This window comes from Thunnus thynnus, chromosome 3 (genome assembly GCF_963924715.1).
Source record: "Thunnus thynnus chromosome 3, fThuThy2.1, whole genome shotgun sequence".
Lineage (NCBI taxonomy): Eukaryota > Metazoa > Chordata > Actinopteri > Scombriformes > Scombridae > Thunnus > Thunnus thynnus.
The window spans coordinates 26229647-26257612 of NC_089519.1; the positions used below are offsets into that span (position 1 = coordinate 26229647).

At 39.0% G+C, this 27966-nt stretch overlaps 3 protein-coding genes across 4 annotated transcripts; 2 read left to right on the forward strand and 1 right to left on the reverse strand.

The window, feature by feature from the left end:
* Positions 1 to 1298: 1298 nt before the first annotated feature.
* On the reverse strand, positions 1299 to 13607 carry tapt1b (transmembrane anterior posterior transformation 1b). Its single transcript, XM_067585023.1, has 14 exons — positions 13395 to 13607; positions 11155 to 11285; positions 10929 to 11047; positions 9680 to 9842; positions 9422 to 9557; positions 8602 to 8699; positions 8445 to 8514; positions 8187 to 8267; positions 7871 to 7980; positions 6747 to 6806; positions 5084 to 5152; positions 4899 to 4975; positions 4590 to 4762; positions 1299 to 4482 (listed from the first exon to the last, which is right to left on the reverse strand). The coding sequence occupies exons 1-14, from the start codon at positions 13564 to 13566 to the stop codon at positions 4229 to 4231; spliced, it is 1713 nt and encodes a 570-aa protein (XP_067441124.1). The 5' UTR covers positions 13567 to 13607; the 3' UTR covers positions 1299 to 4228.
* Positions 13608 to 14902: 1295 nt separating this feature from the next.
* Positions 14903 to 20528, forward strand: clrn2 (clarin 2). 2 transcript variants are annotated; one of them, XM_067585024.1, is made up of 4 exons: positions 14903 to 16036; positions 16173 to 16511; positions 17832 to 18011; positions 18238 to 20528. In XM_067585024.1, the coding sequence occupies exons 2-4, from the start codon at positions 16259 to 16261 to the stop codon at positions 18504 to 18506; spliced, it is 702 nt and encodes a 233-aa protein (XP_067441125.1). In that variant the 5' UTR covers positions 14903 to 16036; positions 16173 to 16258; the 3' UTR covers positions 18507 to 20528. The 2 variants fall into 2 exon arrangements, with proteins under 2 accessions (XP_067441125.1, XP_067441126.1); XM_067585025.1 differs by having other exon boundaries at positions 14903 to 16511.
* A 1393-nt stretch (positions 20529 to 21921) lies between these two features.
* On the forward strand, positions 21922 to 27946 carry lap3 (leucine aminopeptidase 3). Its single transcript, XM_067585026.1, has 13 exons — positions 21922 to 22133; positions 22378 to 22493; positions 23673 to 23727; positions 23811 to 23916; positions 24013 to 24172; positions 24258 to 24422; positions 25567 to 25725; positions 25824 to 25948; positions 26138 to 26226; positions 26319 to 26421; positions 26950 to 27029; positions 27150 to 27262; positions 27403 to 27946. Exons 1-13 carry the CDS (start codon positions 22035 to 22037, stop codon positions 27587 to 27589), a joined length of 1557 nt encoding a protein of 518 aa, XP_067441127.1. The 5' UTR covers positions 21922 to 22034; the 3' UTR covers positions 27590 to 27946.
* Positions 27947 to 27966: the final 20 nt, after the last annotated feature.

Genomic DNA, 27966 nt, shown 5'->3' on the forward strand with positions numbered 1-27966 from the left:
TAATCGATTATCCAAATATTTTCCAATTAATTTTATATTGATCAACTAATCAACTAATCGACTAATCATTCCAGCTCCTTTTGTTATCTTTTTCTTATATTCAGAATTGTTCCATGTACCTTGTAAACATTGAATAATGAGCTGGAACGGTTTGTTCTTGACCTTTGAAACAGCAGCTGACAAAACTTAACTCAAGGACCACTTACTTGTTCCGGAGCTTTCAACCATATCACTGCACATTCACAATTTTCATTAGTCTGAACTCTTTAAGAGCCTCTCATGCATGTTGTACAAACTTGTAAAACAAGTTTTAGAAATATATATATATGACCATGCCAATAAGCAAATTTGAATCAAAGAAAGAGAAGTTTTCACATTTTTGCACTTTTGTTAGTTAGTCAAGCTTTCAGGATAAATATTGCAGGGCTGTATGATTACTGTAAGTGGGAAACTACTGTTGACATATGACTGTTGTCTTACTTTACTTTAAAAACAGGAATTCTACATAGTATTGTAGTTCAACCTTGACATATTCTATTATTTTAGTGACATTTGTAAGAATGTATTAGATTTTTATTTGTGGGAAGCTTTTCGGTCTCTAGATGTATAATAGGAGAAGGTGTTGCTGTCTCTGGGTGTCTGGGGGCAGAGTGAACACATGCTGGTCTGTCTGTAATGGCATGTTTGTACAGCTAAGAGTAGACATACTGAGTGTGTGTGTGTGTGTGTGTCCCCTTCTACACCTGCTCACCTCTACTCTGGTCACCGAGCAGCTGGCCTTTAGCTCTGTGGCTGATCACATACATGGTCAAGGCTAGTGAGATTTTGCCAAACAGAAAGAAAAGGGAAAACCCAATTCAGTTAAAAAGTAACACTAGCCTGGGAGTTGTGCAAGTCTTGAAAAAACGGCTTTGAAGTCTTTGATATGTCAGCACCCCCCTTTCATCCTCTCTGCTCGGCTCACATGGCTCACGGTCACTTAACACGACACATGACACTGCACTGGTTACATGTAACACGTCTACATAATCAGGAAAATACACGTCATGTACGCAGAAGCAGATATTTTATCAGAGTTGGACCTTCAGGAAAGAAATAACCAAAAAAAAAAAACTCCCCCCTGTGTGTTAATGTGTGTGATGACAGACACCAAATCCAAATGCCCATTCAGGGGGAACAGTGGACCGCTGTGTTTGCCCTGTGAACAGAGCCTGCAGTGACTCCTTTCACTGAAACACCCGTCACTGACACACACACACACACACACAGTCAGACATTCACATCACATCAGAAAGGGCTTAGAAAACAAAATCTTGTTTTTATTCTCCTTCTACCACGTAGAAGATGTTTTACACAGATGGGTCATACATGAAAAATAAAAACAGTGAAGTATGTTTCATACATATAGTTTTGTCTTTGAGTAGTAAGATCCATTCATGCACTGCAAATGATCTCTTTCTCTCTCTCAGACATGGTTCACACTATGTTGATGACTGTACTTGTAGCTTCTGGCCAGGCTAGGCACTACAGAGCAGAAACGGTAGGTAGCTTTAAAAGAGAGTTTTGGATTTTTTTCCAAGTCCACTGTATCTTAATATAAATCTCACATGTCGTAGTTATGTTCAAAGAGTTATTGGTCGCTGTTTCCCAATTCTTCTTTACTATTCTCAGAGTGAAAGTGATGAAAAATCACATGTATGCAGGTAAAATCTTAAAGGCCACCTGAAGGCTAAAGACACAGCTATAAAGGTTGAATCACCTATAAATAATAAGACATAAAGAAGGAAAGTGATAAAACTGTTACCATATGAAACAGTGATTTGATCGGATGAAGTCAGTCTCATTTTGGGCTGCAACTAATGATTATTTTCTCAATTAATTGATTAGTCATTTAATCTTTAAAATGTCAGAAAATATCAATCACTTTTTCCCAAAGCCCAAGATTCAACCTCAAATGTCTTGTTTTGTCCCGACCATCAGTCCACAACCCAAAGATATTCAGTTCACTGTCATAAAAGACTAAAGAAACCAGAAAATATTCACATTTAAGAATTTGGAGCCGGAGACTTTTAGCATTTTTTTCTTATTGGCAATTAATTATCCGTCGATCAACTAATTGATTAATCTACTAATTGTTGCAGTTCTAATCTCAGTGCAATACATGCAAGTCATTGGTTGCTGCAAATATTTCTCTCCATAATGCCTGTGAAGCAGTTCCTTTATAGCGTGACTACACTGTAACAACAGGGGGACAAAATCTACAGTCCTCCTTTCGTACAAAAATGTACTAATAAGTCTGGGTTTGTCAAATAAAATGTAAATAAAATGGGTATTTTACCAAAGTTACAGTTCTTCTGTAACCTTCCATCAGGACAGTGTTTTTTGCTGAGCTGCATTGGACGGATACTTCTTGGTGGTTGCATGTAAGTTTGTTGGCGTGTCAAAACACCAGCGATTCAACATACACGCCAAGAATGAAGAAAAGCACTGTAGTCGTCTAAGTCAGACTGCCGAAGCATCGTATTAGCTTCAGATTAACTTTAAAATCAATTTTTGCACAGAACGACCACTGTAGATATTGTTCCCAATCTCTTACAGTGTAATCGCATTACAAAGAGATCACTTCTCGGCCAGTATGGAGAGGAATATTGTTTACTTTTTCAATGTACAATGGCATGTATTGTCCTGCGATAGATCTGAAAAAAATCCATACCTGTTCTTTAAAAGCTAGAGTTGTATGATAGGCTTAACACCACCTTAAAGCATTGGCAGAGACTTCTCCAATAACCATCACTAGTGGTCAACAACTATGCACAATGCCAGCAACTTCTAATGAAATGATGCGATTTTTCATCTCCCTTCACTTCACTTCACTCTTGATCTCCTGTTATTTAGAGGTGCTTCAACCTCACAGCTGTGTCTTAGCCTTCAGGTACCCTTAAAGTTTTTACCTGCATACATTTAATCTTTTTCTTATCGCTGTCGAGAGAATGGTGAAGAATTAGAAAACATGTTCGGTTGATGGTGGCATGCCAGTGTCACACGTGACGAAACTAAAATGAGAGCAAGCACACGGCGACGCTACACCAAGACATTTCTTCAGATCACAGTTTCCGACATAAGAAAAGATGCTGTGTGCCTGTGTTGTTGTCATGATTATGTGTAGGCTACATGCTGGAATGAGGAGGGTACACATGAAACATATTTATAAGAAGCTTATTTGAAACAAACAAACAAAAAATAATCACTTTAAAATGAAATAGCTTCCAAACTTGGTGTTCACTTCAAATTAAATTCTAGTGCCTTTATAAACAGGCGCCGTCTTATTTCAGTGCCTTAAAGTAACAATATCAACACAACTGGCATGATAATAAAACCTCCAAACTTTATCTGTATCTAAAAGTTAAAGTCAACTCTGTGACCAAGCTGTGACTGAAGACAATGCGTTCATGCAAGAGTGTACGTAGTGTTATTGCTGTCATGTTTAACCTGGCAGACTTTGGCTATGGACATCTGGGCTCATCGCGGTAACTCAATTCAAAAGTGTGTGTCGGTGTGTGTCTGCAGAACGACTTTGGGAGTTTGACAATGTGTTAAATGTGATTGTGAGTCTTTGACCTGCAGCTGAACACCTTCAATTTTAGAAAAAAGATTTTTCATAAAAATTTCATTTCAAATATTAGATTTTTTCAGACTTTTGAAAAAAAAAAAAAAAAATTAAAAATTGACAAGTTTTGTTCTTTCTAAAAACAACTCCTCGCTGTACATATGATTGTGCTTTTTAACACACACACACACACACACACAAGCTCGCACAGTCCAGCTGTAATGATCCTATGATCACACAGAGACCCATTTTGTACATTTTGTACAATTTCACAGATGAAGATTTGTTTCTCTCTTCGTGCTCTGCTCCAGCTGTGCGTGCCAGTTTTTCCCCTGTTGTGCATGTCTGCAGGCTATGCAGGCATGCCACGACAACCACAGCTACTTCTCAGAGTCTACCTGGTTCACAAGACAAGGACCGGACCAGCTGGAGCGTCTGACGTGGCCTCTGATGCTTATAGTAACAGCTTTATGCCTTGGCTGGTTTTGTCAGTAATAAATTAATAAATACTCCTGGGGTCAGGTGAACAAGAATAAGTCTGCTTTGAGCGTGCTCCGTGACCCGCATCTGATCCCTGAACCTTGCTGTGTTGCCAGGACACACTGCTTGTTCCTGAGGCATTCAGTCAATTCGGTTGCCACAGATGGTGAAACGGTCTATCTCCAGCAAGTCTTTCTTGGGTGTTCTGTGTTTGAGTCCGTCCCCTTCCAGTCCCGTGTCGGCGTTGATGATTTTGTCATCCTCCTCCTCGTCAGGCGTAGTCAGGAAGGTGTCCGAGTCGCTCTTGGGGATTGTGGGGGCGGAGCTCTCTGCCACATTTGCGGGCGGAGGGTTGACTGATGCCAGAGATATTCCTGCTTTGTCGGCTGTGGGTTCTGTTTGAGAGAGAGTGGAAGAGTTTATCATAAGAGAAAAGTAATATATATATATGTAGTAGAATCTTGCTATTTAGGAAAAGAGAGATCGATAAACTGTTTGATACCTTGCTGTGGTGCAGTGTGAACATGTTTGGTCCGGTGAGCTCTGGAGTTTACGCGGCTAGAAACGGCGGAGGGTGGAGGGTCGAAGAGCTTTTCTTCCATGTTGGCCTCTTTGACGAACACACAAGACGTCCCCAGCAGAACGATACTGTTGAGCACCTTTAGAGTGATCATCCTGCTCACAAACACACAAAACATGTGGATATATGGTAAATTTTTAGAGAAAATAAGCAAAATGAAAACTGAATACAAACATTAAAAGGCAATGCAGATGTTTCTTGACAACTCTGAAAAGACAACTTGACATTTACCCCAAGTAAAACAGCAGCACACACATAAATGAGAGCGAACCCTGGATCTTCACTGAGCTGGTCACTACTCTGATCAACTGAAAGAAGAAACACAAACATGTCATTAGATTTAAGTGTATACATTACAAACACTAGATCATATACAATATTAAGAGTAGTTAATGGCACCATAAAGAGTAACTGACCAGCAGAGCTAAAGGAAGAGGGATGAAGCCCATTCTTCTGGATACTGAGTCGCTGTAGTCTGTATAAGCCTGAGGACACAACAGATTATTTCAGAAAACATCAACAGGCAGCATTGTTCCACCTTTTTTCTCTATAAAACAGTCAGTACACAACAATTTTTAATCACATTATGACATATCAAGTTAGGAGAGATAAGTTGACATTTCCTCAATTTTGCAAAAATCAGTCTACATATTCCATCTTGTCTTTAACAAAATATGTTCAGTGTTTAAACAAATGTTATGATTAGTGGTGGAAAAGCATTTCCAGAATACATGACATAATGGAAAAACTCCAGTTTAAGGAGGGGTGGGCAGTATGATGAGCTACACTGTGCAAGGTTCCCATCCTTTTAGTATCTCTGGTTGTATTTGAACACAGTGGGTAATGTAGCACATCAACGAGCAATTCATGGCAGTGATGGATTTACCATATTTTTGCATCAATGTGATTAAGTACCTTGATTTTCACATGTAATTTACTGGATTAAACAAAAACAGACATTACCATGTGGCTATTTTATATAAAATACTACAGTGGCAGAGAGAGCTCAACACACTACTTCATAAGAAAACACAAGTAAAGAGAACAAACACAAGCATCGTGTCCATTAACTTAACTTAAATTTCCAAGAATTCCCACAAATGTGTATATTAGGGGATACATCTCTGATGCCAGCAGAGCTTACTAAAGCAGAATTTGGTCTGGCAGTAACTGGTTTTACTGTAGCAGCCGGGCTTATTTTACGTAACTGGAAGAGTTCACATAGACCAGTGTGGGCAGAATGACTTAAGCTTTTGACAGACTGTTTCTTTTGAAAATGTGATTACCAGTGTAAAACCAGCGAAATCTGGCATCATTTTCTGACATACATGAAGTAGAGGGTTTGACGTACTAGTTAACAGAATATAAAGGAATATTGGGGTTGTTCTTTTTGACTGTCTTTTTTGTTTATATAGTCGTTTACTGTGTTTGTTTTGTTTGCCTTTTTTCCCCTTTATTTTAATATGTCATGTTATAACATCTGTATTTTAGTAGTGTCAAAATGTTCAAATGAATAAAAACTTAAATGACAAAAAAGAATTTCTAGAAAATGTACAATCTCACAGTATATATCGATGTTGCAATATAAAAATATGTAAAATGTGCTTTATCCACAATGCCCACCACTAGTTGAGATTCTTAAACTTTTACGGCCTGTGACTTAATTTGACTCCACAAACTACAGAATTTATATCAGGTATCATCATGTGTTAACTTCAATATGAACATGGTTTTGCATACTATATCAGGAGCACACGGCAGGGTGGGGTCATGTACAGTAAGTATGGTCATATACAGTATTTCAAACCTGCATTACAAAAACTTTACTTAAATACAGCGTTGCATATCAATACATAATTTTCCTGCTACCTTGTGTGCATATTGTGGGATTACTAACCCCAAAGTTTGAGAAACCCAACCACCTTTTTCCTCACATAAGTGGGTTTGATACAGCAACATGCTTCAGTTCAGAAGGCCTATTTAGTTCGAATGGAAACAAACTAACTCAAGAAATTACTTTTTGGGACACTGACACAGTTGGGTGGAGACATAGCTGATGTTTGAATTTATTGCACTCACATTTTTCTGTCGACTGCTGACAAGGTCAAAGGCAAGGCTGGCGCGGTATTCCCCGTATACCTGGGAAGTGACACAGAGTAATAAACCAATCAACCAAAAGCAACAGAAAAATATTTAACAGTTGTATATTTACTGACTTGGATAGAATGGGGAGAGATGTATATGGGTTATAAAAGTGATGTTTAACGCAGAAATGGTGTTTCACTCATTTGTATACTTTCCAGCAGTAGAGCTGCCTGTTGGAGCTTCATAATCTGTTAATCTACTTATTAGTTGGTGTTGTGGGTGAGGAAAGGTGAGGATGGAAGAGTGAAGGTGAGTCAACGTGAATTTTGTTTAAGTGGGTGTAAAAAGACAAATAGCTGCGATTTGCACACACAGTTTAATGAGGACTGAGACTGGACACACAAGTAGTTGAATGCCAACGACATGTGAATGAGGTTTGAGTGATTAGGTTTGACACTGTGGAGATAAAAGGGTTAATCCCATCCTGTGGAGCTGGTTTCCGTTATATAACCATGGTTACAACTCCTTGAAAGAAATCAAAGAGGAAGAGAGAGGGAAGGAGGTGGGAGGAGGACAAGGTTGGGATGAAACGAGAGAAAAATGGCTCAGCTGACTGACAGTTTCCCTCTGATACTACAGTGTTTCTAGTGTGAGTGTGTGAGACAGAGACGGTGAGAAAGAGAGAGAGAGAGAGAGAGAGGGGGGAGAGCGATAGCGAGAGAAAAACAACTGACAGTTTGTAAAACACAAAAACACTTGTGTAGGTCAGTGGAGTAGGACAGAAAACGGGAAGGAAAGAAGAAAGCAATTCAAGTCTGTTGAGCCTGACACTTCATTTTTTATGTTTGCAATAGAAGTTGGACGAGAGAATCTTAACTCAAGGTCCAGTTTTTCCTGAGCTTTCGACTGTCTCTGTCAGCTGGTGGAGTTTGCTCAGTGTCAAGCAAAAACATCCAGAACTGATCAGCGTCTTTATTGGTTGTCACCATTACTTATTAATTAAGTGAGCCAACCCAATCTACTGATGAGTTAGTTCCTTAGTTCCCATATTTGTTAAGACACTCACTGCAACCCAACCAGATGGATAAACTGTTGAAAGTATGAAGAAAGGGACTCACGTCAGCACTGATGTCATTGAATTTGGTGATGAAAGCGTGCTTGACGACATCCACGGCAACCTCCGAGGCTATCACCATGACTACATCAGGAAACAGCACCCACAAGTGGTCTAAAAACAAACACAACAAACATTGATCAGTGTCAATATTCAGAATAATATTAGTTATGCAAGAAATGAGCGAGTCAGTGAAAGCCCACAGAGAGGAGACCTGTTGATGGACCTGTGAGGAGTAGTGCGACGTACACATCTGTCAATTACAGCAGATTGTAGATTTCAGTAATGTTATGTTATTTTAGCAGCACTGCATTAGTTACCAGGGTTCCATGAGAACTGCTCCATGTTTCTCAGACAGACGATGAGCAGGAGGATGTAGTTGGTGAACCTCTCTTTTATGTCTGTGGGAAACAAACAAATCAATCCTGGATTAACCTACTTTGTATTCATTGCAGCCGAGCTTGATTCCGTAAATTTACCTTGTACTAAACCACCAAGTTCCAAGGTAACAAAATGCCCAGAGATTGCTGATTTTTGTGTCACATATTCATCAGTTTCATGTATTATTTACCACTTACCGCTGTTTGACATCTGGAAAAGGTTGTTCTTTTCAAACTTCTTAAACACGCTTCCTTTGATCTCCACAAACTGCAAAAAGACAAAATATCGTGGATGAACTCACGCTCCTCTGTGCACTTTTAATTGAGTTAATGGGTCTGTGTGCTTTGTACTCACGTTGTTTGACATCATGATGGTGAGGAGGGACTTGTTGTGGGAGTTGAAGGCTACGTTAAGAGTTGTGGCTTGAACCATGATGAGGATGGCATGAAGAACTAGATATGAATATGTTGAGGAAAAAAAACACACTGTGGACTACAGTACAGATCATTGTCTTAATTTAAATGTATGTCCACTCACATACATGTTCTACTAGTTTGAAGTAAAGCTGTGCAGGACTGCAACTAACTAATTATTTAATTACTGATTAATCTGCCTGTTTTTCCTCAATTAGTTGACATATCATTAAGTCTATAAAATATTCAAAATGACAATCACAACTTCCCAGAGCAAAACTGTCACTTTCAAATTGCGTGTTTTGTCTGACCAGCAGTCCAAAACTTTAATATATTCAGTTTACTATCACACAAGACAAAAAAAAAACAGGAAATGCTCACATTTGAGAAGCTGGAACCAGTTAAATTCTGACATTTTTGCTTAAAAAAATACTTAAATGATTACACCTACATGTCACTGTTGGATTTGAGGAGCTTTCTACTTTGTTAAGATGGAAATAAATTCATGTAGGATCATCTACCAGTTTGAAATATGGAGATCATTTTTCACATGTGCTAAAAGTTTAACATTTCCTGCCATCACTGATTGACAAACTCTGTTGCCATATTCTGTATTTTAAGTTAACTTACTGTATTTGAATTATTTCTTGTCTATTAATGCTGTGTACACTACTACACTACTACTTTTTTGCGTGTATATTGTTTTGTTTTCTTTACACAGTCTGACAAAAACAACCACAGGTCGTTCTCAGTGAGGATACAGACGTAGAGCACAGCCATGAGGAAGTGAGGAATCACGCCTATGTGCGCTCTCTTCTTTTCTTTGGGTTCTGTGGCTGTCCAGTACAGAGCGTCCAGGATGTCCTGGCCAAATGATGAGAACAGGCGGTCCGCCACCTGACAACACAACAAGGGGATGACGAGAGGAGGCAAAAAAAAAAAAATCAAATGAGTGGGTGACTGTACAGTAGCGTCATCAGAGTTACACACAGTAGGAAGTATTATCTGAGTCAGTATACCTCTAACATGTTGTAAATGATGTAGAGTTTGATGACAGACTGTCCCCTGATGAGGTGGTACATCATGGAGTAATCCACGTAGCTCATCATAGAGTAACACAGCACCATGATGAAGCCTTTCAGCACATCACACACCTGCGCTGGCTGCAGTAGGCGGGAGCCACTAAAACACACACACGTGAACACACACACATACACACATTACAGATAAAGAAAATGTTCACATAGGAAAATCACAAGAGCCAACAGCTGCGCATAACAGAAACAGGTTATCATAATCCGTTTAGTCCGGACACAGTCAGAGAGCTCTACTGCCCTCTACAGGTAAACAACAATATTACATTGATTGTTTCTGTTTCCAATCTAGATGTTGTCATATGAAGATGTTCATCAAATACTATGTTCTTCTTCAGCCTCTGAACATTGGAGATTTACATTTGCTTACATATGACAGCATTCATACTTCTAGCATTCTTACTATATTTATATATTTTACCATGAAGAGGAAAACAAAGAAAGAGAAATGAATAAACAAAATGTGGTAACTGTAAAATGTTTGCTAAATAAAATTTTCCAGTGTGCAAGATGGCATCTTCAAAATGCTTTTTGAAGATATAAATGAATCATATAAAATAAATTCTAATAATATAAAACAAAAAAGCAGCAAATCCTCACATTTAAGAAACTTAAAAATAGAGAAAGTTTTAACTTTTTCCTTGATGAATTACTTAAACTTACTTCAAATTGTTTGTTGATTATTTTTTCTATTAATTGACAAATTGATTAATCAACTACTTTTTGCAGCACTAGTTAGTTAGTTTTAGTTTTGGCTACATTCGTCTGAGGTGGACATATTAACAGCAGCAGCTGAACATAATATAACATGTTATGTTACATAATGTATTAGCAAGCAAATAAATGTTATTTATTGCTTTTCAAAACAGAAGTTATAAACTGTTTCAGAGGGAGAGTACAAGGGGAAAGAGGGCAATACATTACAACAGCCCTGCAATGAATATTACCTTTATAAATCTTACAATAATAAAGTTTTATTAATACTGCGTCAGACAGGTGTTGATTTACATTTATGTTTACTTTTAAGTCTGTAGTTTGTGGTGCTGTTCTACTGCATTAAAATGTCCGGTTAAGCGTACTGTATAATAAACAGAGTCAAACCGAATTGTCAAATATTGATCAATAATGTGGCCAATGATTCATTAAGAGACTTTATTATATCTCTGCACCTTACCCGAGACCGCAGCATGGCAACGTAAGGAGCCGTAATAGGGCCAGCAGCACCCTGAGGGGCAGCAGGGTGAACACATAGAGGAAGGCATCCAGACAGAGGAAGAAGCCGAACGTCATCAACTAAACAGAGAGAGAATGAGAGAGAGAGACACAGAGGATACTTTTATTTTTGTGATATTTTTTGTGTCATCATTTTTTATTTTTTATTTTACTGTTTATGAGTTTACCTTCTCCAGCTCCTTGGGGATGCGGAGGCAGGTGTAGACCCTCTCTCTGCGTTCTGTGTATTTGGCCTCGTTGTGTTCCAGGAAATAGCCTCTGGTGAGCTCAGTAGTTATAAACCTGACCAGAGACAGGTCTGGAGACACACATCGATGGACACAAAACATTGAAAAGTTACACATAGACCTCACAGCCTTTAACCTAAACTGATCTATTGCTCTCATGACCACATGGACAAGATATGCCAGAGATTTGCGATGAACTTGTCACATTCACCAGGCTCATATATGGAAACTTCACCTGCCAGTGATCTCTCTCTCTCTCTCTGAAACACACACACACACACCTTTGTGATAAAAATAACCACCATCAGAGAAAGCTTTGATGTTTTAATTCGCGGGTTAACAGTGGCTGGCTGCTTGTGCATCCCCACTGCAAGCAAACGGGGGTTCTTAGCCAAAAATAAACCAAGCACTCTTAAATTCACCTTCAACCCACCAATCACTACACGGCCAAAAGTATGTGAACACCGAAACAGTCCCTCCATGTATGATTGATGCACGTCATTACAGAACCATGGGCATGAATGTGCTGCTATAAATGACTCCACTCTTTGGGGAAGGCTTTCCACAAGATTTTGGAACCTGGCTGCAGGGATTTGCTCCCATTCAGCCGCAAGAGCATTAGTGAGGTCGGGGCCGCAGATGTTGGCTGGTGAGGCCTTGCTCACAGTCGGCGTTCTAGTTCATCCCGTCGGTGTTGGATGGGGTTGAAGTCAGGGCAACAAGCTGGGAAAAGAATTTCTTTATGGATCTCGCTTTTTGCAGAAAAACACCTTCCTTTAACTTTTGCCACAAAGCCTGAAGCACACAGTTGTCTAAGCTATACAGTATTTGTATGCTGTCGAATTAGGCTACATTATTTCACTTGATTTGAACTAAAGGGCCTTGCCCAAAACATGACAAACAGTGCCAGACCATACGTACAATATATAAAAGATTCTTAATGTGACTAGAACAGCTAAAGGGATATGAATGAGTTGTAGCATAAAGCAATGTTATGTTTTGGAGTAGTTGTTGTTGGGTTAAAAACAGCTAGAAATGATTAAATTTGTCATATGCAGTACTGTGCAAAAGGTTTAGGCACTAAAAGTAAAGTGACAATGCTTTCAACAATAATGCCATGAATCGTTTTTAACTTCATAATAATGCCTAAATCAATAGAAGAGTTTGGTGAACAGAAGAAACCGGATCTTGGAGAAGTTGACTCAGTTCCTCTGTGGATTTAGGCTGTCTCAGTTGCTTCTGTCTCTTCGTGTAATCCCAGACTGACTCGATGATGTTGAGATCAGGTCTCTGTGGGGGTCATACCATCTGTTGCAGGACTCCTTGATCTTCTTGTTCATGACGATAGCTCTTTATGACTCTGGCTGTATGTTTGGGGTTGATGCAGAATAAATTTGGGACCAATCAGATGCCTCCCTGATGGCATTACATAATGGATGAGAATCTAAACATCTAAAGTTTTGCACAGTAGTATGTTAGCTGTCAGTCACAGATGCAGCTTGTACAGTAGGTGTGAACCAGTGTGTCCTGTTTTTTGGGAGCTTGTTTTCAGACGGGAGGGCTGACTACAGAGGTGACTATGTGATTGAAAAAGGAGACTTGAGTGAAGCTGAAGCTGTTTTATTAAACGTTACAGAATTTAGATCTAAAGCCTTGACTGTTGCATCAAAGTTGGAAACACTAATGTCTAAAATATCACTGTATAATGTCGTATGAAGATTTCCGTTAACTGGAAATGAAAGGCCTTGACCAAAAACCACAACAAACATCCCCAAATCAACCCTAAGTGCACAGGGGTGAAACGTAGTCCACACGTACCCACTATGCAACTGCACTTTGGCAGCAGTGATCTGTTGCTTACAGCCGGAATGATCTAGTAAAAGTTAGATGCATATGAGACCTACCTATAGATACTTTAATTTAGATCTGTAGCTGAGGTGGAAGCTAACGTTTCATCCTGAGATCAGGGTGCAGCGCCCGAAGCTGCACAGCCTCAACTGGGTGTAAAAGCAACTGCGTGCTTTTAGTATCATTACTGTCACAGGTAAACACACATGCGATGCACTAACGCCAACTAAACCCAGCTGCTTTGCTGCAAAAATGATAAACAATCACTTGAGCAGCTAGCTGACGCTGTCAAACTGGAGGTCTGTGGCTGCGGTAACGAGGCTAGCTCTCACCTGACAGGTTGCGTTTCCTTCCCTTACTGTTGCCGTTTTTGTCGTTAAACCCCAACGTCTCCGTGACTCCGTCCTTGTCCTTATTATTCTCTGTTTTGGCAGCCTTCCTGTCCCTCTCCCTGTCCTCCTTCTCCTTCTCCTCTCCCAGACCTGTCGACAGCGAGTCCGCCATCTTCGCCGAACGGTCTCAGCTGCTGCCTGGGAGACTGACATCTGCGTCACACGCTCTGACATCATCACGCAGTTGTAGTTGCGTCAAATCGCCAGCAGGTGTCGCCAAGAGCTCAGTGACTACATTTCAGTAGTACAAACAGTTTGGTTTATTGATGGATCGGTTTATTGATTGCTTCCCCCCTAAACATCTTCATAAAAACAAAGCACAACAACCATTTGGCGCATTTTACATACATTCATTATAAGTAGGACACATGTAAACTGCACTTTGTATACATACACTCATATGTTTTACTCCTCAGGTTGTTTATACTCTTATATTGCTTTTACTATTTTAAATATTTCTTTTTTTTTCTTACTGCATTGTCTAAGAGCTGAAACCTGATGTTTCTTACTCTTTCATACTTGTGTAACGAGATGTAACAAAAACTTGAACTTGAACAACAATAAGACATCACAGTTTCAACAAAAGGCAGGAAAATTACATATCAGAATGACAAATGACACAAAAATATCATAATACAGTAAAAAAAAATAAACAAACTAATAATGAATAAGTAAATAAAGAGAATTTAACAAAGGAAATTAAGTTCTTAAGAGACTTCTGTTACATTTGGTGCTACAATTCCCAAATATTTTAGATGCTCCTGTTTTTGTTCCTTATTTGCATGTTGTACCTTAAACATTCCTCAAAATACCTCCAAAACTTGAGAAAAGTAAAAATTCACAAAAAGGTGTATTAATAACTCTTCTTCTTTCCTAAAATTAAATAAAACAGAGCTAATATCAATGTGAGTAAATCTGCCATTCCAGCTGTCACAGGGATATATTTTGTGAAGAATTTTAAAAATGTATTTCTTTTACTATTGGTAATACAGAATTGAAATGGAGTAAGACGTGCCATCATCATGCGCTGTAGCTTTCTGTAGTTTCACTACTTCACTGCTTACATTCTTACACCGGTTGTAACGTTTGATGATCTGTCAGTTTAAGCTTCAGTGACTGACTGCAGCTCCATTTATCTCCATTTCTTAGATACAATATAAAGAGAAAAGGCATAATTTCAGGTCAAAGTTGGAGACAGAGCTGTAAGTAATCTCTGTAATAAGGCATTTCCAAAGAGGGGAAGTGGAGCAGAGTGGTAGCCAAACACACTTAGGTTCTAAGGTTCTGGGCAAAATATAATAAAAGGTGCCATGTTGTAATTTGCTATCTGTACAAAGCCAGATTACATAATGTCTGCACCAGGTACATACTGTACAATGCACAGAGGATGGGAGGAACCACTGAACATTTGTGCCCTGAGGACCCCAGTGCAAGGCCAGATTAACCTGTTTAGAGTCCTTGGGGCAAAAATGAGCTTCTGGGCCCCAATTTACCCAGCCGTCACACCACCCAGCTCTGTGCAATGTCTACGATATTCCTTTGCTGAAATATTATAATAGATCAATAGATTTTGACACAGTGATCCTTTTCAAGACAGGGACTCTTTATTAGCAGTAGTCATGCATATTCTCATATTCACAAACAAAATTACAGTTTATTAAATAACCACAAGCCAATTGTCACACAGTGAACAGGGGTTTTTTGGGGGTTTTTTGGAGGGTTTTTGGCTATTCAGCCATGGTAGTTGGTTGAAGTGAAACTAAATTTTCAAAAGATTTATGACTCAAGGGAACTTTATGACAACAAAATTGCAGTTGCATCTACAATAAGGTGCCAGGTCACCAAAAATAACAATATAAAAGTAAGAAATGTACAATTTAAAATAACTATTTAACAAGAAAGGCAGGCATTTCATAAAAATTACAAAATACAATTATATATAAACACCTAGATATCAATATGAAAATGCTGTAGTAGGTTATATAGCTTCATAGACGTTATAGTATGGTAACAACAATGTGGAAGTGTAAACTTGCTCTATGCATGCTTCTGGGGATAATGTGCATTTATATACTGTCAGGTTGTTGCAATTAATCTTATTTTATGATCTGATTTGATGTTTAATTTAACTCATTTTAATCTGATAACCAAATAAATGTAGTTGAGTAAAGCATAAGTAGCATAAAATGGAAATATTCAAGTAAAGTAGTGATTATACTTGTGTATTTTGATAAACAGATGGACCTAAATGACTAAGTAAGGCATGCAAAAAAACAAGATGAGAGAGTTGAAGCCATAAAGCCTAAATATGCTACTACATGGTTAATACTCTGACTTGACCTTTAGGGTTACAATGGATCTTATCTGTCATTCTGACAGAATCAACGATCCTGACATGATTTTATAGCTGCAGCCTCCGTAAGGTCACCAGTTAGTTGATACATTTCCAGCTCCAAAGGCCAAGTTGCAAAGGTTAATGCATCTCCTGAATAAAGAGGAGAGTATGTGTGAGTGTGACACACACACAGACACAGAGAGGGAGCAGAAACCAGGCGCACAGAGCAGGGATAGAGTTTCTCCCGGTAACGGATCCTTTTGACCACCATAGATTCAGTTTCTCCTCCACTGTGACTCACACATCAACACAAGCAACATTTTACCAAGAAAAATAGCTGTTTTTTCCCCGGTTATGATTTATTTTTCTGACTCAATCCGCAGGATAAACTCATGGTGATTGCCGGGTGCGCACCGCGGTCGCTCCCCGGCGTCGTGTTACCTCTCCCGGGGCACCATGGGCTCGTAAGATGCCTTCGCTGTGGAAACGGATAACCTTCTCGGTGGCCTCGGTCCTCTGTGTCGGCTCGGTGGTCCTCTTGGTCGTGGCCCTATCCACGGAGCGGTGGGTTACCGGACGGATCTTGTGTAAAACCGGGGCGGAGATAGTGAACGCGTCCCATCCGGAGCTGGACCAGTTCATCGGGGACATTTACTACGGCTTGTTCCAGGGAGGAAAGACCAAGAAGTGCGGGCTCGGGAAGAGGCGCTCCAAAATCTACAGTAAGATCAAACACAGCCAATAAACTCTCTTCCTCTCTGTCCATACTCATCAAGACATATGAGCCGAGCATCATATGGAGGCTCAAAAGTTAAATAATAGATAAATAAAGGAGCCATTTTGAAATAAATGTAAATCATAGTCATAAATGCGGATATAAACCATGATACAACACTTTTTTGTAGATCCCCACAGCCTAAACTACTACATCAACAGCACTAACTACTTGTCCTTGAGTCTACATGAATGTCTTTATCTTCAGTGAAAATGGCACACATAACATCTAACATGCAAACAGAGATAGTTCAACATATAATCATCACATACAGAATTAAAGTAATCAATAAAGCAAACTGACGTAGTCTAATGAAAACCGCACACTATCAAGATGACATCTTTTAAGAGCAAAATAAGTCCCATATTCAAGTGGAAATCAAAAAGTCTCCAAAAATATCAAATATGCCAGGCGGCTGAATTTTGGGGCAAACATGTGTAAGACATCTAGAATATCTTTTTGATTGAATCTGATTCCATAAAAAATAGTTTTGAGTTTGAATATTTCGGTGAGAAGAGTTGGAACAAGCTGGTAAAGAAGATATATCATGCTATCACACATGGTGGTATAAGATGACTTCTCCAACCTTACATCTACTTAAAGGATATGTTTTTCAAGTCAGGTGCCCAAATGAACTTTAAAGTAGGTTTTGCTTGCTGCAATCATTCCTCCTGTTCATACTGAGATTAATATAAAGGTTTCACCATCCAAATTAGTAAAATTAAGTAGATATCTTCCAAAGTTACTGACTTTTTAGCACCAAATTCTCTTTTTTGTTACTCCACGGTAGTTAAAAGAGCACAAAAGGGGAATTTCAAATATATTAAAGTTTGTTTATTAGTATATTGTCTTAAATATCACAGTACTTTTCACAATTAACTTAAAACATTAGGTTCGCACAGTATTTCATATATACATAGTACTCTCTGCACATTAATAAAATGACTTAACAACATACTGGTTATATTTCTCTATTCTCATCTCTTGCCTGTGCTTAACAGAAAGAGACATACTACATCCACACGTATCCACAATCTTAACACTTACTCGCTAGTATCTTCACGTGCATATGTAGTGTATTGAAGACACATTCTTTTTTCTAAGCTCTGCCTTCCTCCACACACACACATACACACAAACACACACACACACAGCCAGGAACAATGAATCTGGTGGCCTTGAAGTGTTTTTTAGTCATCTTGACTCACAGGAACTAGCTGACAGGCTTGATGATAACGTGTGTTTGTGTTTCTCTGTTTCTGTCCAGTTTTCCCGAAGCTTGTGCGGACGTTAAACGGTGGCCTTCACATGATAGTGATCCTCTTCCTGCTGGTGTCTGTGGGCTTTGCGCTGGTCAGTCTGTCTTTCTGTATTTACAACGCGCGCAAGGTTCCTTACCAGAGCATCAAAGGGCACAAAGGACTCTACCTGTGGAACTTCATCGCTGGTATGTCTACTGTATGCTCTCCATCAGATGATGATTTGTTATCTTATTTGTCTCCTCCCTCCTTTAACCTTTCATTCAACGCCCCTTTCTTTCTCTACATCTATTTCTTATTGTGATTTCCTTATTTCTTCTCATCCCTCTTTTCTTCTGTTGAGTACAACCCCTTTTCATCTACCTTCCATGTGCTTTTTGAGCATCCCCTCAATTCTCCCTTCTCTGTTTCCAGCTCTTTTCGGTGCCCTGGCCTTGTTGTGTTTCCTGGCAGCCGTGAGGCATCACAGTCTGACCGAGCGGGTGGCTAACTATCGGGAGAACCTCTTTGTCCTTGTTGTGCTGGATGACAGCCTGGACATGTCCTTCTGGCTGGGTGTGGCCAGCATTGTGACTCACTTTGCAATCTGCGGAGTGGTTGCCATGAGCCGAATAAAGCTGCCCAAACCGGAGATCAAAAAACCTGAAGAACCCACCATCTCTTCTCTGGACCTGCTCTACTGATGGAGCTATGCGTTAGCTTAACATGTATGCACTTACACATCACTAAGGGTTGGCCAGGGATGATCAGAGCAAAACCACATGACTGACAGCAACACTGTGCCAGTGCTAGTTGGTTTGTGGTCTACATGACTTTTACTTCAGTCACTTTATTATCACAGATGGGAAACCAGAGGGGCACAAGATAAGAAAACAACACAAATACAAAAAACAAAAAGTACAAAAATGTTTCCTGTACATACAATTTACAGAACACAATAATACAACAAAACTCTCTAAAATACTAACTTACATGTGCAGATTTAGCAGGGTTATTGCACAGGGAACAAAGGAGTTTTTACTCCTATTGCACTTGAACCGGGGTACTCTTAGGGAAGAGTTTCAAACTGAAAGTGAAGTGGATCTGGTCTTGTGGAGAACCTGCTGGTCACAGATAGCTGTCAGTGGGGTCTTCATATGAATGGATCAGACTCATGATCTGCTCTGTCATCCAGACTCAGCCAACGTCAAATCACGATTGTAATTTATGGCACACCACTGCGAATATCAGGTCACTACTCACATGTCGTCTCAGACACAATTAATGGTTGGGATCACAGAAGGATCATGCACAGAGGAGGCAGAGACACTCGTCCTGGTCTCTGCCTTTTGTTTCTGTGCTGGTTGATATTTTCTGCTCCTGAGGAGTTCAAGGAAAGGTTCACAATTTTTCTGGTCTTTCTTAAAACAAGAGTCATGTGTCCATATGAACACCTTTTCCTCGCTGTAATCATTCCTCCTGTTCATATTGGCTATTAGAAGATCCCCTTCAAATATGTTTTCAATGTAAGTGATGAGGGCCAAAATCTGTGCAATGCATTTAAAAGTTTATCTGAAGCTTATATGAGGCTTCAGCAGTCTGAGTTAGTCATATCAAGTGGATATCTGACACATTTACAGTTTTTTTAGCATCAAATTTCCTCTTTGTGTTTCCCTGTTGAGCTGCAGTGGAAGTTTAGTAATAAAAAAGAGGTGACAGTAGTCAAAAGAGGTCACTGTGACACTAAAAAGACTGTAATATTGAAAGATGTGTTGATTTCACTAATTTGGATGCTGAAGCTTCATATTAGCTTATTAGCTCATATAACAGAACTGCAGATTTTGGTCCCTATCACTTACATTGTAAGTGCATTATTAAGGGATTGTCTAATGGTCAGTATGAACAGGAGGAATGAGCAAGACAAAACTATTTCGATATTCATTCTAGTACCTGACTGTTGTTTTAAGACAGACTTAACAGACTCAAGTGTTCTGCATCATAAACTCCACTTCTGATCTCTGAACATCTTGCTGTATATACTGTATCTTCTGTCTTTACTGCAGTGTGTAAATACATAATTGTTGTTTTCATTGCATGTATAGAACAGTGACAGATTTGTCACTTAATGGTTCTCATGATAAAGTTAAAGTAAATTCTTTGGTTGAGTGAACATCAAGTCCCTTTCTGAGGGATTTGAAGTCAATTTGTTGCAGTAATGATTTCTGGCTGCTACTATACAATCATTGATTACATTATGTTGCCTAAATGGAAAAAGTCCAAATAATCATGCTTTGTTTTTCATTCAATTTTATTTTAGAACCGGATATAAAGTACTTGGTATGAAGATCAAAATGTACATTTTTTGCATGCTGATAAAAGTCCTTGGTTTGGCCATTATTAAAGACTTTTGTTATATGTTATTAGATACAGTACACTCTCCTGTGTTTAAATGGCTGCATGACTTCAGATTCTCTCTTGAAGATGGTTCCTCTATTCAGGCAAACTGGTGCTGGATGCTAGCAAACTTCTGACAAACATATTTATTGTAAATATAAGACATCAAATAAACACATACATACAGTATATTTTTTCTCTTCTTTGTTTATGTCTTTGTTCTTTTATATTCTCTCTACAGTATACGATATCCTCTCACCCTCAAAAAAAGATTTTTTGATTTTATAATTTAAATGATTGTATGATCCTTAATAATAATATAATATGTCAGCCGGATGTTTTTAAAATTATGCTGCTCATTAAAATCCCCTTGAGCTTCCTGAGTTATTTTTTTATTACTTTTTTATATATAACTTTATTGAATCCAAACACAAACAAAGTGACGCGTTGATATTAACATACATGAAATAAAATCCAAACTTCACATACAGTATAAAGAATTTGTTTAAGCTTGCATATAGATACAGATAAATAAATGAATTAATAAATATAAAGACAAATAAAACCTGTTTGAAAAAAGTAAACAGATAAATCTAAAAATAATAAAAATTGAAATAGAAAAAATCAAACTGAAACCAAATTGGGTCAAAAATGTATTTTATATTGGATAATTATAGAGAAGATACTTCTATTATTGTGTAAATATAAACCATTTATCAGAAAACTCCATTCATATTTATAAGAAGAGAAGCTGACAGCTGTCAATCAGATCTACAGTTATAGTTTTAACACACCTGTTCCGCCAGGTGGCGACAAACAACTGTGGTGTGACCAGTTAGACCTGTCTGGTTAGTAGACAATCTGTCTGCAGATCTGGAATTATTTAAGATTAACCATTAACATACTGTTCGGGTCAAATTTGACCTATTTTGACATTTCAAAGCAATAAAAACACATTCACTCACATTCTTTAAGCCTGAAATTTTATGATTTTTCCTAAAGTGGCCCAGAATACACAAAAATGGAAATATTTCAACATCATTTATTTTTGTTCAGCTGGTATACAATTTTATACATACAGGGTGCTCTGGATTGGTGTTGATTTATAGTTTTAATGGTTATAATGAAACCTACCATTCAAATGTTGTCGTATCCTTCATTTTCAATAAATTAACAGACATAATTATGTTGTCATGTTCTCTTGTTTTAGATAACATGAGATCATAAATATAATGTCATTGTAATGTGTTTTCTCCAAAAATGAATAGTGTCAAACCTAAAGAAAACACTCTCTCTGCTCTCTGAAACATGAATGAATTACATTAATTAATTATTAATAACTGATAAAATAGGCTATCTATGTATGCAAAATACATCTATAGTTCAAAATTTGGTATAGGGACTAATTATAAAGGAATATGTAAGCCATCAAAAATGACCTGCTCCATACTGTGAAAGGTCAGAATATAAACAGTATGTGAGGGTTAAACACAGTACATGAATACTATAGTTAGTATAGTAGTATAATATTATAGTATAGGGACAGTAAGTATAAAAATAGTGTTCAGATTTTGACAGATGGATCAAAGAATCTGCAAACAGATGCAACAGGGTCTGCAGCTGCTGGCCTGGAAAGACGAGGGAGAATAAAACCTGAGGGTGGCAGGAATGTAACATCATGGATGCCTTAAATCGCACAGAAGAAGAAGAAGAAGGTTGTCGCGTATTGGTGACGTATAAAGAACGCACCTCCCTCAGCTCGGTCGGCTGCATCCACATGAATACGACCTTTAAGTCTCTGAAGAAGTGATCTGCCCCGTGTTTTTTATGCTCTTCAGATGAGGATGCTTCTTCTTAGGAGAGCCGTGCTGACGGCGGCGCGGACAAACCACTGCAGGTCATTTTCTGCCTCACAGAGTCACCGGAAGGACCGAAAAGTGAGTAACTGTTAACTGACAGATAGTTACATCATCGACTCATTCTCCAACACTTCACATTGTGTCTCAGAGACATTCAGCTGTGTGTGTGTGTGTGTGTGTGTGTGTGTGTGTGTGTGTGTGTGTGTGTGTGTGTGTGTGTGTGTGTGTGTGTGTGTGTGTGTGTGTCTGCCTGCCTGCCTGCCTGTGTGTTTGTGTGTCTGTCTGTTTTTCCTTCTGTCTCTCTCTCTGTCTCTCTCTGTAGGGTCTGGTGCTGGGAGTGTTTGAGAAGGAGGGAGAGGAGGGCAGCCTTCATCTGACAGAAGCTGCTGCAGGTTTTGACCAAACTCTGTCTGGAAAACTCTCTGAACTGCTGAAAATGTGAGTGTTTAATGTCTGTAAAACTGACAAGAGAGATGCACCGATATATTGATAAGCCACAGATTTTAATTTTAATGGATCAAATCTGGATGGTTGTGTTGTTATGTCATGATAGCAACACACATGCAGTTGTCAGCAATATCTAGAGGTGTTTCTAATATTCAGTCTTTCTTTATTGACATAATCCACATAAATGGGGTGGACAAAATAATAATAATAATACCTTTGTTTTAGGGCTGGGCAATATATCGATATTATATTGATATTGTGATATGAGTCTAGATATCATCTTAGATTTTGGATATCGTAATATCGTGATATGGCATAAGTGTTGTCTTTTCCTGGTTTTAAAGGATGCACTACAGTAAAATGATGTAATTTTCTGAACTTACCAGACTGTTACAGCTGATCTATCATTTGCCTGTACCTGCTTAGTCGTTATATCCACATTACTGATGATTATTTATCAAAAATCTCATTGTGGAAATACTTTGGGAAAGCACCAATAGTCATCCCTACAGTATTGTCGTAATATTGATATCAAGGTATTTGGTCAAAAATATTGTGATATTTGATTTTGTCCATATTGCCCAGCCCTACTGAATTTATACAACACTTTTCAAAAGCAAGTTACAAACTGCTTTACATAAACTTTTTAAAAATAAAAGCAATGAAAGCAAATATTTAATAGAATATTATAATACAATGAAAGATAATAAAACAAATAGTCAAATCATTAAAAAGCAAGTCTAAACTAGTGAGTTTTTAAAAGTGATTTAAAGGAAGACTGTGTGTTAGCTTCCCTGATCTCCTCTGAGGCCCAAACAGAAAAGGCCTGGTCACCTTTAGTTTTTAGGTTTGACCAAGGAATGACCTACCAGAGGATCCCAGGTTGTATTCAGGCTTGTAGGGGTCAGGAGGTCAGCTATATATTCAGGAGCTAGCTCCCTACAAGCCTTAAAAGTGATCATTCAAATTTTAAAATCCACTCTAAGATGGACCGGGAGCCAGTGAAGTAATTTTTAAACTGCTGTGATGTACTCCCTTGAACCTGGTTGTGAGTCTGGCTGCGATATTTTGAATGAGCTGAAGTTTATTGAGGCTTTGTTGGGTAAAGCATGAATAGAGATTTTTATACTGATGTCCATTTTTTGTCTGGTTTTATGCAATATTTTCCAGCTCTGGACCACCTCTCAAGAAAGGCAAAAGCAGAATATTTTATGGAATCCACAAGGTAACAAGGTGTGAAATAAGATTCAGAAAACCCCATGACATGATAACATCAGTGTAATATAATCTTTGTCGTGTCTTCTCCAGGACTTCCCGTGTGTAGCAGTGGTCGGTCTGGGTAAGAACGATGCAGGTGTGTGTGGGATAGAGAACTGGGACACCAGCAGGGAAAACATCAGACAGGCCGTATCAGGTGAGACACAATGACCTCTGTTTGTTTTAGTTCTGGTTACATGGAGGAATTGCTGGTACCTGTCTGATATCTGTGTATTTTTCTGTGTGTGTTCAGCTGGCTGCCGGTTACTTCAGGACCTGGAGGTGAAGCACGTGGAGGTGGATGGCTGCGGTGATGCTCAGTCGGCTGCAGAAGGCGCCGTTCTGGGTTTGTTCCAGTACGACCAACTCAAATCCAAGAAGAAGACCAAAGTAACACCTCAGCTTCATGGAAGGTAGACTGACTGAAAAGTGGGACACACTGAATTCCGTAGTTCTCCGACACTTACAGATAATGTGTCTGTGTTTTATTGCTCTTAGCGCTGACTTGGTCGGATGGCAGAAAGGAGTCGTGTATGCAGAGGGACAAAACCTGGCACGTCTACTCATGGAAGCTCCAGCCAATCACATCACTCCTACTGCTTTTGCCAACACCATTGAGGAGAAATTAGCACCACATGCTGAACGAGTCACAATCCAAAAGAGGTTTGTTCATCACTACATAGAAAGCATTTTCTGGTGATCTATCTGCCCAAATAACACATGGACTATTTCAGATTGTCACATTAATGATGTGTATTTAAGCATTTGTACTCCTTAATTAAACTGTGACTATTATAGTTTTCAAGACACTGTGAGAATAAGTTGGTTTACTGAACTGCTTTTGACTACAATGGCACAAGAAAAACTTAATAATTATGCCTTTAATTTGTGTGTGTTTTTAGCGTTTTGGCTCCTATATACTGCATATTATGATCATTTATTATATAGTATCTGCAGGCTTTGAGCAATTATTGGAGTGAAAACTTTCAATCAGATCTTGCTAGATTTTGTTAATCTATTGTCAGATACACCATCAGAAAAAAATGGCCCAAAACACAAAATTGACAGAAAGATGTGAGGATGAATACTAAAGCAAACTGACGTTGTATTTTAACGTTAAGGGGAAAGTGCTTTGCTTTGTAGCATGTAAACTGAAATATATTACATACAAAACAGTCATTATGAATAAATAATGCGAATAAATAAATATACGAATAAATAATATAAACGCTCTCTATCAGGAGAAATGGTTCATGCGCCACTGAGCAGGACACAGTATAAATACAGAATGGTGTAGGTCAAACAGGTAACAGGCTACAGAGAGAAAACAACGCTGCTCCGGCAATGATAACTATACACCTTTTATTAGCATTAGCACAGCGCACATGTGTGCAGACAAATTCCATCAGAAGCCTCTATAGCTGCTAAAGCCGACTGGCAGATTTTCTCGTTTCTTCTCTCTAAGGGATTAAGACGCAAGGAAAAGACAAAAATGAGGGAAACTTGGATGCAAGTAAGAGACTTGAGATGCACCCTCTGACTGAATTGTCGGTGGTGGAGTTGCATTGTGGGTAATTCAGGCAGCAGGTTTGGATAAGGAAGAAGAATGTGTGGAATAAATCCTGCTGCCTCACTTTTGATCTTTTTTCCATCTTGAGTCTGACAGTTATAGAGCAATGCTAAATCAGTGGAGAACTCTTTTAGGATGATGTCATTGTTTCTTTCAAGAAATCCTTTTTTGTGGTCTGGAGGAAAGATGAAGGGGAAGAGTTTTTGTTGAAAAAAAAAAAATAATCTGCCTTTGCAGATCCCAGGCTTGGATAGAGGAGCAGCAGATGGGAGCATTCCTGAGTGTGTCTAAAGGTTCAGAGGAGCCCCCCGTCTTCCTGGAGCTCCATTACAACGGCTCCCCTGACAATACGCAGGCCCCACTGCTCCTAGTTGGCAAGGGCATCACCTTCGACAGGTAAACCATAACAACGAACGCCCTGGCTGACTGCCGTTGTCACACTTTGGTGATCAGTAAGACATCTGTTAGACTATACTCTATCTGTGTGTCTGTAGTGGCGGTATTTCTCTGAAGCCGTCTCCTTCTATGGACGCAATGAGAGCTGATATGGGCGGAGCCGCCACCGTGTGCGCGTCCATTGTCACAGCAGCGTCTCTGAAACTGCCAGTCAACATTATTGGTGAGCTTTGTGACACTTAACACCCTCTAACATAAGTTTTCTATCATACATTATAAATGCTAAAGTGATGTTTAATAACTTTGAATCACTGTGGATGTAATTAATTATTCAGATAGAAAAAAATACTGTAATGTTAAAGTGAAATCAGATCTCTCAGCCTTTCTGTTTCTGCTCCTTAATATCAATCAGGCCTGGCTCCTCTGTGTGAGAACATGCCTAGTGGAAAGGCTACTAAACCAGGTGATGTTGTCACAGCCAAGAATGGAAAAACAATCCAGGTATGAGGACTCATGAAATGTGAAAATGATAGCTAATAGTTTGTGATGTGGGTTTGTACTCTACGTGTGTTATTATTTACCTCCACATACAGGTTGATAATACAGATGCCGAAGGTCGATTGGTCCTCGCTGACGCCCTCTGTTATGGACACACCTTTAACCCCAGAGCCATTGTCAATGTCGCTACGCTAACAGGTAGGTTTTCAGAAGTGTTGTGTTTGTGTCATACTCTGTTTGATTTGGCAGTTCTTCATTAAAAAGTGAGAAAACTGTATTGATCCCACAGCTACTGCTTCTCCTGTAGTATTACAGTACAAGATGTTTCACTTTCCAACTAATAAGGCTCATAATCAATAACAGCTTCTTGAGTGTTTGTAACACCAGAAGAATATAAATAAACACATAAGGCTGTCACTCAATAGAATTTGATTTCCCTACATGTGGGTTCATGTAGCACTGATGGTGCTTGATTACAGTCAGTGAAATTGTCCAATCAGTGAGTTACCTGTCAGTCCACCTGTGAAAACCTCGTGATTTGTTTGTAGTAAGTCAGTGTGAACCAAACCAGAACTCAAAGACAATAATGAATCCTTTTTTCTTTAGTATGGAACAAATTAACTCGACTTTATGTGTGAAAGTGACCTCAAGAAGATTTGTTGCATGATTAAAATGGAAAACATACCATTCAGTAAACATTAAAATGTGGCTTCTTCTGTCTCCAAGGTGCAATGGATGTCGCTCTCGGCTCAGCAGCAACTGGAGTATTCACAAACTCTGACTGGCTCTGGGAGCAGCTGCACAAGGTAGTGTGTTAGTACAATAAAAAACACACACACACACACATCTCAGTCTCTCAGCTCCTGTGTTGACGAATCGTGTGTGTGTGTGTGTGTGTGTGTGTGTGTGTGTTTGTTTGTGTGTAGGCTAGTGTTGTGACAGGTGACAGAGTGTGGCGGATGCCTCTGTTCCAGCACTACACCAGACAGGTGACTGACAGCCAGCTGGCTGACCTCAACAACATCGGCAAGTACAGCCGGTACGTATCTCATCTCTCTACACTCACGCCTGCAGCTCCTGCTAGAGGCATCAGAGGAGCAGAGGAGTTTATTCATGCCTCTGTTTACCTGCATCTAACTGCTGAGTCCGTTGATTTTTTTTTTTTTTTCTCTCCTCTAGTTCTGGCGGTGCGTGCACAGCAGCTGCATTCCTGAGAGAGTTTGTCACATCTCCTCATTGGGCTCATTTGGACATTGCTGGAGTGATGAGTAACAAAGATGAAGTTCCCTACCTGAGGAAGGGCATGTCTGGAAGACCAACACGTACACTGGTGGAGTTTGCAGCCGGGTTGGCCCATCATGGCTAACGGGAAAAAAAAACCTGTCACATCATGAGTTCCCTTTCTACCAAGATTCACCAATGATTTCCCTACATGGACAGAGAGACAGAGGACTAATGGCCACATTTCAAAGTCCATGCACAATTGAACAGTATAGTCTCTTCAGAACAACTGAAAGTATTATGGCAGTGATTCATAGCAATATTTCATGAATCAATTTTACAGAGCTTCAGTGTTTACATACTGCAAATGCATCAGTGTAAGAGGTTTAACATAAATTCTTTCTACACTGTTGTGATTTCAGCTAAATAAAGTACTAACGCTCTGTTTGTAGTAATTTATATGATTTATATGTTGTATGAATAAAATCTGTAAGACTTTTAAGTACGTGTGTGACACCTTTT